Consider the following 11,821-nt stretch of genomic DNA (forward strand, 5'->3'; position numbering starts at 1 on the left):
CAAGGTTCACAAGGTTCACTATGAAGCAGAACTTTCATCCATGATGGCTTAAAACTTGACAGAGAAACTCAGGACAGTTAAGCAATGTATCAATTCAACTGCTCAGAGAGCCAGAAAAGGCATGATGACAACAGGATGTCCATGGACAACTGAGCCTTCACTATCTGCTGGACAGAAGCCATCTTCTCCTCAGCCAGACAGCTTCAGAGAAAATGATCATCATTTTCCTCCACAGTGATGTGACAGAAGCAGAGAAGTGTGTAAACAGGATGTCACAGCTCTCCCTCTCTGTGAGAAATGCTGTTGGTGTAGATGTATTTCTCAAGAATGCATGAGCCTGTTGTACTACAACCTGCAAGCAGGGATGCTGCCTATCGTTCAGTTCCTGAAGGTTCTGCAGGTACACTGGGGCAGATGAACCTGAAATTTGTTTGCATCCCCGACATGACATGCAAGAAAGGCATCCACATGGAACATCTGGTGTGCTGTTGGCAAACATTACCAACTTACTGAGCATCAGTATCACCGCCTCCAACCCATGCACCCTCTCCACAGATAGATCACTCACCAAGTTTCTATTATACTTCCTTTCCCCTCACTTCACAAAATTAACAATACCACTGCAATTACATTTTTATCCATTTTCAAGCAACTTATGCCAAATAATAAAAGGTGGCGTTGGAAAGCTTTTCTTATCCTCACTTTAGACCAATCCAAGGTGCAGACAGGGACTGTCAGTAAAGGCTCAAATTAAAAAAATAATAAAAACATTTCAGCATGTGTCATACTAGGCACATCGTGTATAGTGTTTTTCTCTGAGGATGCCAGCCTCAGCATATACATGTACTTTTAAAGCCAGAGCACAGCCGCCCCTCCTCCATCAGCTGATGACGGTATATAATGTCAACGCTGAGTTTGGCAGGAAGTGCATCTTGTGCCTAACACGAGCATGAGGAGAAGAAGCGGTTTTATACACAGCTACTGGGACACCAAACTGAGCTTTTGACGGTAAAGTAGCCGTTTAAGACTTAGGACAGGTTTAAGGTTTGGACCTTTTGTGGTTGTTGCCCTGAGCTCCCGATTATCTCTGGGATACACAGTGCGGTTAGCCGCTAATGTTAGCTGCTGCGTTAGCTTAGTGTTGTTATTGAGTTGTGTGTCTTCACGTTGGGCTTGATGGTAAAACACAGCGATATGAAGCTGTTAGTCAAAATAGCTGATAGCTGACGACTGGAATAACGTCAAGGGTTTTTCTTTTCAGCTTGTCCACACAACAAAGTCAGCTAGTGACGCTATTGAGCTCAGAAAAGCTAGTTGTGGTTAGCAGCTTGTGGGTCCTTCACCAAACCTGGTGAGAAAGTTTCTCACTTTAATGTAACCTGGCTCATGTTGCGTATGAACACCTTTCCTTATGTTGCTCATAAGCTTTTATGACTCGGTAAAGTTCACTTGTGAATTCGGCGCACATAGAAATTGATACATTCAAAAACACTGAATTTAAAATCCATCAAAGTGTCTGATGTGTTTGGATTAAAGGAGCTGTGGAAATGTTAAACCCTTCAGTTGTAAACTTTTTGAACAATGTGCAAGCTGGTATTTTGTATAAATACTGAAAATTGTGTTATGTATATTTATGTAATGTTTTATAAGGATATTTCTGCCTGTCTTTTAAATGTCAGAGTCTAACTTGAATTAACATAAAGCCCTGACATCAAAGACCTTACTGGCCAAATCAAATGTAATCTAATTACTTTGATTTATTTTAGTTTCTCCTTGCTACCTTGATCGACTTGAGTAATGTAGTGAAACATTTCCAAATGTGTTTGCTCCTCGTTTCTTCTAGAAAACAGCATTAGGAGATGGACAGCTACAGAAGAGGACGACCATGGGGAAAGCTAGTCCGAGTGGACTCCAGTGAGACTGTCCTGCTTTTCAATAGGGAATGCACGGTTGGCAGAAAAAAAGGTAGTTTTGTTTGTGTATCAACAATAAAGATTCATCTTCACCTTGAAATCTTATTTCATAAAACCTTGTTAACATTTTCTATCCCGCTTTTAAAAGGCTGTGAACGTGGTGATGCCTGTTAACAAAAGACAGTCCTGTCTGTAGCGCAGACGTTGCTGTCAGTGTCTGGAGCCTTTTAAACCTCCCCCTTGAAAACACAAAGACTTCTTTAGTGAACCAAACTTAGACAGGCCCTTGTGGTGATAACAAAAGGCTTCCATTGAGAACATGTGTGCAGAATATTAAGTAGATTTTTTTTTTTTGTATGGTTTTGCTTAAGAAAGGTTAGGCCTATATTCCCCCTGTGTGTGTGTGTTTTGTTGTTGAGAGCTTTGGGGTCTACTTTTTTGCAATGCAAAGTGACTGGTCTTAATTGGATAGCTTATGTCTGGGTTCTAAAATGTTTTTAAAATTCCCATGAGACAGCGGATCTTAATAGAGCTTTGGAATGGTAAGGGGTGTGTCATACTCTCTCACAGAGACATATATATTACCATGGATCACCCTCAAACAGGGCACTAAAAAGATGAAACAATCTGTATTACATCTATTCTGTTTTTTATCTCATGGTGGATGTTTATTATTTTCTTTCCAGGATGTTATCTGTCTTTTCCAGCCAACAAACTGGTATCAGGGGAGCACTGCAAGATTGTGCAAGATGAAGGCTCAGGGAGGGTGTGGCTTGAAGACATGAGGTATTCTATGCTGAATATTTATCCAGCATTGTGTTTTTAGTTTTTCTTATTTGTTTTTCCTGATGGCCTGAGCTGAATAAGTTCTGTGGACACTATTGTTTAGAAATGAAATACAACACACAATATGTTTAAAACCTGTTAATGTGTTTAAAAGAAAGATTATTCTATGAAGCTGTCACATTTCCAACTGTGTGTTTGTCTGCAGCACTAACGGCACGGTGATCAACATGTCCAAGCTGGTCAAGAAGCAAACTTACATGCTGCAGAATGGCGATGTCATCTACTTTGTATACAGGAAAAGTGAGCCAGAACAAAGTGAGTGGTTTGTTTTGTTGGAGAATAATGTTTATATGAATTCATAAGAAGGAAAGGCAGACAACATCTTCTCTTGTTACCCTGTAGACATCGCCTATGTTTACCACTCAATTAAAACGGAGCAAGCTGTTTCACAACATAGTTATGGTAAGTGGTCGGGTAATTCCCTACAACTCCGTTTGTTAAATGCAAATACCTTCATGCCTCAGCTATGTTGTGCCTCACCAGTAACCCCCCACTGTGTATCGAAACCTCAGACATGGAGAGGTCGGCCCACAGTCCTGCTCCTGTTCCACCCTCAGAGATGTCCCTCTCTGTGGAGCCTGTAATGCTCACGAAGGCTCCTCGTGACCCAACTCAGGAGGAACCTCAGCCCTCCACCTCCACCTCTACTTCCCACTTCTGCATCGCCAGCCCTCTCACTTCTGGTCCCATGGCAACCACAGCCTGTCCTGCTTCTGGTAGGTTCTCTGCTAACACACAGCTGAAGAGGGGTGATCCATTGTGGTGAGAGGGAGGACCTGTTCTTCAGTTTTCCCTCTGGAAAGTCATAGTGTATCAATTTTCTATGCATTCCATTTTACACCTCCAGGACGTGACTTGCCAAATCATCTGTAATCTGTAAAATCATAAAATGTTTTTGTCTTTACATTTTACTTTTTTTTTTTTTTTTTTAAAATGTTTTAGTTATATATATATATATAGATAAGACAACAGCGCATGACTGATATGAGAGTCTCCTATTGATCCTCTCAGCATGTGCATAACCATATTTCTATTGCTTTATAGGTACTAGTAGCAATATAGGCTATGTTGTATTAGTCTATGGCCCCATCATAGGCTTTGTTTATTTTGATTGTTTTAAGTATGGGCATATAATAATATTTCAAAGTATTTATTCAAATAGAAATGTAATAATAGTATATTTGTAATAACCTGATTTTAGCTTGTGCTGTCAGGTCTATCAGCCAGTCTCTGTATTTTGTTTGGTGGAGTCACAGGATGTTAGAGGAACGGGGGGCAGAGCTGTGCCTCTGTGCTCTTCTTATAAATGAACTCTCTGATCAGTCATTTACGACAACAGCTCTGCTGATATTAGTCATCTGATTGCAGCTGATCAATACCGAACTTTAAACTAACCATACTGCTTCAAACGTGGCCACTTTATCTTTAGCCTGGTGTCTAACTCTCTGTGTGTTGACATTCCCACTCCCAGATCCTCCACATGCATGTACATGTTGTTAGTTTTTTAAGATCTTTTGTGACATTTGGACGTGACCATTCACTCTCAAAGGGACCTCAAAGTCAAGTTCTGGTGTGACTCGTGCCATGTTGTTACTAGACGATGGTCATGTTGTAGCACCACTGCTCTTTTTCTCTGAAGAATAATGTTTTCGAACACCATCATACTGAGTAATTTTTCCTCTGTATATATCAAAACCAGCAGTTTGAAATATTAACATTATTTGATTTGCGTTTGTTGTTATTCGATTATCAGATGATGCTGCAGCCCAGGTAAAAGACATGGACAGCATGGAGCCAGAAAGCAAGAGGAGAAAGACTGATGATGGTAGGTTTTTGTTTTTACTCTGTGGTTAACCTGGTTTTCCTTGCAAACAGGTGGGATGTTTACAGAATTTACCATTTTAATTAAACACTTTCCAGATGGTAGATGTTTTAGAACAAAAACCTTTAATGTGGTTTAGACAGGAACATTGGCATGCAGTCTAGATTTATTAAAAAAACCTCTGTAAGTGTTGCAGTATCTTTTATCCTCAGATGCTTTATACTGTGAGTGAAGCCTCACCTTCATTAGATTACATGAAAATGACTCCAGGCTGCTACAGAACAATCACACACACCTTTACATAGACTGGTCAGTTAGCATTAGGATTCTGTTTGTGTACGGTGGTGGATTACCAAGGTTAACAATTCATGGTGCTGCTCTATCACATTTTGTAATTTAACCATTTATATCTTGAACATTTTCTTTCACCCTAGAAAAATATTAAATCTTCACCAAACTATTTTTCTTTAATTATTTGTGTCTATCATTGTACTAATTAGCTGGTTTTAAAAAAACCACACCATCTGCCTTTGGCTGCAGATTTGTGATGCTGCGTGTTCATGTTGTGTCGCTTGGCACCATCCAGACAACAATTGTTCTGATTTCCTGGGATGTCCTCATGCTTCACTGTGATTGGCACAGTGGTTTCAGAGCTGTGAGACCAGTGATGTTACTGACTGAGAGTGTATTTATTAATCACCACAACCTCTACATTTATATTCACCTTTCTCCAGCCATTTTGCACTTATCATTGCTGTACAGACGTGAACCAGAGTAGCAGGTGTGCTTGGAAACGCCCACACAGTCCGAGCGCATTGCACTGCTCATTGTGCTTGCACAAATAAAACAGGGCCCTTTGTGTCTCTATCAAAGCTTCACTACGAGCTTTTGTTCTGACCCCAGAAACGTCTTTTCAACCTCAAGCCTCTACCTTGGCAGACTCAGTATAGCATGTAATAAACAGTTATTGTGTTTACAGATAAAGATTATGATTTGGGCTTGCCACACACCTCCAGCACAGAAGTGGACAGTTCAACAAAGGGAAGTCTTTTGTCTAAACCACCAGTAGGAGGGACTAAGACAGACAAGATGGAGGAGAGCCTGACGTGTGTTATTTGCCAGGACCTGCTGCATGACTGTGTCAGGTACAATCTCAAGGGCCATGGCATTCAAAGAGAGATCCAAGGGTCGTGAACCCTATTTTGTGGTTTTCTATTCTATTTTGCATGTCTAGCAAATGTGGCCTGGGTTTAATTCTAACTCTCTTTCTTTGCTTCAGCTTGCAGCCTTGCATGCATGTCTTCTGTGCTGCCTGCTACTCCGGCTGGATGGAGCGTTCTTCTCTTTGCCCCACCTGCCGCTGCCCTGTGGAGAGGATTCGTAAGAACCACATCCTCAACAACCTAGTGGAGGCCTACCTCATCCAACACCCAGGTTTGCACTGATTTTTTTATTTATTTTTTTTAATGGCATCTTTGAACCACAAATTCAACATGCCAAACACCTGTAGATGGGAAAATTGTTTGGTAAACATTCCTAAACAATCTCATTAGACAGTGACCTTGAATAAAATTTTAAATAGAAAAATTGTGTCCCTTTTTCTCCCACAGAGAAGTGTCGCAGTGAGGAGGACCTGAAGAGCATGGACAGCCGAAACAAGATAACTCAGGACATGTTGCAGCCAAAGGTTGAGCGCTCATTCTCCGATGAGGAGGGCAGTTCAGATTATCTCTTTGAGCTCTCAGACAACGACAGTGACTCCTCGGACATAAGGTAAAGGGTTGGATAAATATCTAAAATGACAACTTAAGTAAAAGAGCATTAACTAAAAATAATAACAATGTATGAAAATGTTTACAGGTCTACTGAAGGCCATAAATCTGCAGAAAAATATTCACTTATCAATGAAAATCATCAGTGTTTAAGTTTTTTGTTTGTTTTTTTTGTCCACAGTCAGCCTCTAGTGATGTGCAGACAATGTCCTGGCTATAGGAGGGAGGTCAATCAGATGCTGTTTGCTACAGGTTCAACCTACTGGCTCCCTGGTCTACCAGCTCCACCAGCTATACCTTCTCCACCCAAACCAGCAACTGAGGAGGGAACTCCAAAGCCCACAGGGGAGCAGCCCTCAACGTCCTCTGATATCCCCTCAGGTGATTATGAGTGTAGATTAGATGAGAAGATCAGTTGTTAATGTTTAAATTTTCAGTCGATGGTAAATTTCAGCATTCTGTTATAATCCTAATACTTCCTGTCTCCAACCTTTTCCTGCCTTCCTCCTGTCTTGCAGCTCCTCAGGAGTACCGCTGCCCCCCTCAGGGCTGCCATCTCATCTGCACCTGCTGCCTCCAGCCGATGCCAGACAGACGGGCTGAGCTGAACAGCCAGCAGGTTATTGCTCAACAATGTGAGTGGTCCCTGAACTTGTTCTGCAAATATGTAATGTAATGTAATGTGGTTTTTAAAATGTCATTTATGCAGTGAAATAGAAATGGCGGTTAATAAAGAAACTAAAATTCATGGATAATTATAAGCCAGTCTGTGCTGGTTCATACTAAATTATGTAAGGCTATTCAGTTTTAAGACATATTTAATATACATGCATTATAATGCAATGTATGTAAAATCAGCTCATCTTTAACATACAACTGCAGGTGTATGTGTAGATGCACAAACTCTATTATTATACACCTCGTATTCATGATGTGCTGTGTGTTGGCAGGTGTGCTGTGCCAGCGACCCTTCTGTCATATGTACTGGGGCTGCCAGGGGATTGGCTGTCAAGGCTGTCTGGCTCGATTCAGTGGTATGTATCTGTTTTAGCAAAACAGCCCCAGGGGGCTCTCCACTGTTAGGCTTATTGCCGGGGAGTGGGCTTCGACCTGTATTTCTCTTTTTTTTTTTTTCTTGTATTCAAGTGTTGTCATCCTCAAATAACCCCAATATTTTATTCTCCGTATTATAACTGATGAAACATATGACTTTAACAATCTAACAGCAGAATAAATTTAAGATTGTTTTTTTTTTTTTTTTTTAACTTGTACTTGAGGTATCCGACTTTGTCTTGTTTTTAAATGTGTATTACTCACAGTATGACATTGAGAATTCAGATCTCAGATATTTAATTTTTACTGCTGATTAATGCCCTGCAGTTTGCGTAACGTTCACATTTCTTTTTCTTTTCTTTTTTTTTCCAGAGCTCAATTTGACAGACAAATGCCTTGATGGTGTGTTGAACAACAACAACTATGAATCAGAGATCCTCCAGGTAAAATGGACTATCTGGACACATCAGATATTCATCTGTTTTTGCAGTTATATATTTGCATACAGTGCAGTACCTGTTTTTAGGTAGGTGGTGTACAGTGAGCTGTTTATATCCTGGATGGTTGCTTCAAACTGGGGCAACTGCTTCTAAAAGTATTTACATTCATGATGATCCAAGACACTTTGGATGTGTGTGTGTGTGTGTGTGTGTGTGTGTTGAGCTAAATAAACTCTCCAATGGTAATCATTTATGTTTGAAATGAATGTCCTGTAATGTGTGCTTTTGTCCTTGACTAGAACTACCTGTCATCCAGAGGAAAATCATGGAGAGATCTGCATCAGGAGTCTTTGCAGAGCTTACAGCAGGGAAACTACTATCTGACAGGTGAGCCTTCAAAACAAAATCCAAGGCACTTTCTTTACCAAGTAGTGGACAGAAACATTTGGAAGGCTCTCACAGTGCCCTGCAATGTAGCACATGGCGATAATATCCCGTCCTTCTTGCCTGTGTCAGATTGTCGCATCTCTGCAAATGCCATCCTGTGCTTCTGCTGCGGCCTGCGGAGCTTCAAGGAGCTCGCCTACAAGTACAGACAGAACATCCCGTCATCTGAACTGCCAGGTCAGGAGGAGAAAGATTATTCTTAAATAGCCATTTACGTTGTACCCATGTAACAACTTTTAATGTTCTTTCCTCAGCTGCTGTAACATCTCGTCCCGACTGTTACTGGGGACGCAACTGTCGCACGCAGGTGAAGGCGCATCATGCAGTGTAAGTTTGTACATTTAAAGCGCCACATAAACTATTTAGTCTCAGATAAGCCTTTCAGTGTTCATACAGTGGAATTTCAGTTTCAACTGACAGCTTCTCCTTTATACTACCTATTTATCAGCAGCCATAATTTGTAGTCATGAATGATACAGTGGGCCCCACCAGTCATATCACAAACAACATGTATTTCTTAAATCTGTTGTGACTGGTTCTGGCTATACTTTGGGACAGACAGGAGAGATGTATGCATGTTGTTCACTTATTTTACCACTAGAAGGAGTCCTTGTATAAACTTGGTGCTATAGCTTCTCATGCCTGCTATTTGAAGACCTTCATGTCAAATCATCTCTGTGGTTTTGTGCACTTATTTTTTTTTTTTTCCTGTTCTTTCTTTATAATTTCAGGAAATTCAACCACATATGTGAGCAGACACGTTTCAAGAGCTGAATGAGCAGAGTGGTTTGTTTCTTGTGTCACATCATGTGTCAAATGTAGATAACCGATCATCTTGTAGACACAATCTTGTTAAATTTTGTGCATTATAGCTAACTGCCTTCCAGATTTTATACAATAACCTAATGCTGAAATTACAATCAAAATCCAGTTACAGTAGTGACCAGTGTCTTACTTGACACAGGGCTGTGTGAAAATAATGCTATGCACAATAACATTAAAGTTCAATGTTTACTAAAGGTTTAAGCTGCTTTTTAGAGTTGAGACCTGTGAGGGCATTTAACACCATCCACCATTTTAAATTACGTTTTGTCTGTGGCTCATGCTTTATTCTAGTCTTCGAGTTAACCATGCATCAGCTGTCAGAGTAATGTATATATTTGCTGTTTGTTAAAAATGCTTCCTGATATGTCCTCCAGTTTATGTGACCGAAATGATAGTTTTCTCAGATTAAGAGCGATTGAGGCAATCTGTATGGATTAAGGCCATTTATGTAGTCTCATACATGTTGGTGAGCATGTTTCTTATCATCCTGTCCTTCTCCAGCCTCAGCAGCTGAGGCTTGAAACATCTGATGTAAATTCACTTTCTTTAATTGATGTATTTTAATGGTCTTGTGAATTGCTGAGTTAAGAATCCAGGGTTTCCATACAACAAAATGCAGATTTAAAAAACAAAACTAAAAAACACTGTTAATTGATCCAGTAGAAGAACCACTTGGGGCCAAGACACAAGCAGTTTCCAAGATCCAACCCTTAAAATATATTGAGTGAAAATGTCGAACCCCTGAGGGATTTGTAGTTTTCTGATGCTGTCAGAGGGCACAGAGGACTATGTTGTATGCTTTGCTCTGGATAATCATCTCCAAGGTGATTAAAGTAGTGTAGCTTTCTCAGAGCCTCATAGTAAAGGGCTAAGCTGTGATGAAATGCACAGTTAGAGAGTTTTCATGTGCAGAGTTTTGCAGGATGCACTTTTAAAACAAACAGCTGAGACAATAGTGCCAATACAACACAACATCATGTTCAGTTTTAGTTGTGTTCCAGTTCTATATGTTATAGGTTCATTTTTAATGGAGGTTATAGTTCATCAGTGTTGACTTGGTTAAATTTCCTCTGCTTCCTCAGGTACACAAAACTTCTGTTTTGTTGTTTTAGATTGATGTTTGATGGTTATGTTGAATCTGATGACCTCTTCATTCATGACTATCATCACCCAAGTGTCAGCAAGTCATCAAGCAAACAATGCACAGCTAGTATTATTGTCTACTGTAAAAGAATTAGACAAATCAATTTTTTGTTTTTGGACTGTTTAGTCAAATATGACCATCTAGATGATATTTTCAAGAGGCCTTATATATTGGAATAAGGATGAAGTAATAGTCTTTATGTCCCTTTTTGTTGTAGGATTACTGTTCTTATGATTATTTTTAGTGTAGAAGAATAAGGGAGTAGAAAATGTTAAAAGATGGCTTTAGCTTGCATCCAGTACATTATATTTATGATTTTTATACATAAATGCTGGTCTTACTTTTCCACTTTTATTTAGTTTTTCAGTTGATTGTAGAAGAGTACATAGGCCTACTAAAGATTTCTAGAAATTTTTGCTAGGTGTTTTATATTGTACAACTATAAGAATATTTGCACATAACTTGTCTCACAAATGGAAAGGTTTCTTGATAAGGTATCAACAAGAGCTGCCTTTATCAGGCATATGAGATGTCAGTACAGTAGCTCATAACATCTGGTTTGTGATCATATGAAGAGTTTCATTCTAGAGTGAGATATGCATCATCAAGCAAGAGCATGTAATGGAAGAAATTTTGATTTGTTTGTTTAGAAAATGATGTGAATTTTTGATATATAGTATCAATGACATTAGCAATAGTGAATATGGATACATAATGTGCTGTTTTGGAATGTAGCTCTTCATATTTTTGTTTTAAGAGTTGGTGGAAAAATGGGATTGTGAATGGGCACTTTCCTGGCCTCTGTTGGGGCTCCTGAGTTAATTTGTACTGTTAGCAAGATGGTTTATGTGTATTTTTCTTTTTTACCCTTTCAATTATGGTGGGTCCACACTGGCATTCCTTAGTGGCTCAGGGCCTCAGCACAAACCCGGTCGATCCCCCGACAGAGTGGCTGAGTTTTAATTATTCCTTACTGGGGATCTGGGCACCCTAAGCCAACAACAGTCCCAAGCCGCTCCAATCAGGAATTGGTATTAAAGAGGATTTGAATGAGTGCTTTGCATTCTCCCTGGGGTGGGGTATGTTGTATACTAAGTCAAATATTTACTCACTTTGTGTGAAAAACGTCTGGACCAGGCTGCTCAGCAGTATGGAAGAGGCAGGTTTCATTCTACCTCATTAGAGCTCCCAGGAATATGGGAGAGTAAACAGGCATCAGACTTGCATTCACATCTGTTCAAAGATGGACACACATCTCTTAATATGAGGAATGGAAGTACCTACTGATGCCTGTTAACTGTGTATGCAATGCACTATCTGAACAGATTAGATTTATCTAGACTATAATCAGCTTCTAATTAAATAGCACTAGGCACATGCAAAATTTTATGAGGACTTGAGTTTGATATGTTTGATAAATGCCTCTTTACCCTGTACGTTGTTAGCAATGCTAAAATTGTATTTGAAATGCATATGGATCTGATTTGCCTGTTTATTCTAAAAAAAATAAAAGACTGATTTCACTTGTTTGTAGAAACTGATTTGATTTTGTCCCCCTC

General features: G+C 39.7%; 1 protein-coding gene across 1 annotated transcript; it reads left to right on the forward strand.

Moving 5' to 3' along the window:
- The first annotated feature begins 873 nt into the window (after positions 1 to 873).
- Positions 874 to 11,799, forward strand: chfr (checkpoint with forkhead and ring finger domains, E3 ubiquitin protein ligase). Its single transcript, XM_019263384.2, has 18 exons — positions 874 to 1,008; positions 1,844 to 1,965; positions 2,600 to 2,699; positions 2,905 to 3,014; positions 3,102 to 3,161; positions 3,272 to 3,475; positions 4,513 to 4,584; positions 5,561 to 5,726; positions 5,861 to 6,015; positions 6,192 to 6,354; positions 6,535 to 6,734; positions 6,872 to 6,988; positions 7,304 to 7,387; positions 7,779 to 7,849; positions 8,146 to 8,233; positions 8,363 to 8,470; positions 8,548 to 8,620; positions 9,025 to 11,799. Exons 2-18 carry the CDS (start codon positions 1,860 to 1,862, stop codon positions 9,065 to 9,067), a joined length of 1,920 nt encoding a protein of 639 aa, XP_019118929.1. The 5' UTR covers positions 874 to 1,008; positions 1,844 to 1,859; the 3' UTR covers positions 9,068 to 11,799.
- Positions 11,800 to 11,821: the final 22 nt, after the last annotated feature.

Source organism: Larimichthys crocea, chromosome III (genome assembly GCF_000972845.2).
Source record: "Larimichthys crocea isolate SSNF chromosome III, L_crocea_2.0, whole genome shotgun sequence".
Classification (NCBI taxonomy): domain Eukaryota; kingdom Metazoa; phylum Chordata; class Actinopteri; family Sciaenidae; genus Larimichthys; species Larimichthys crocea.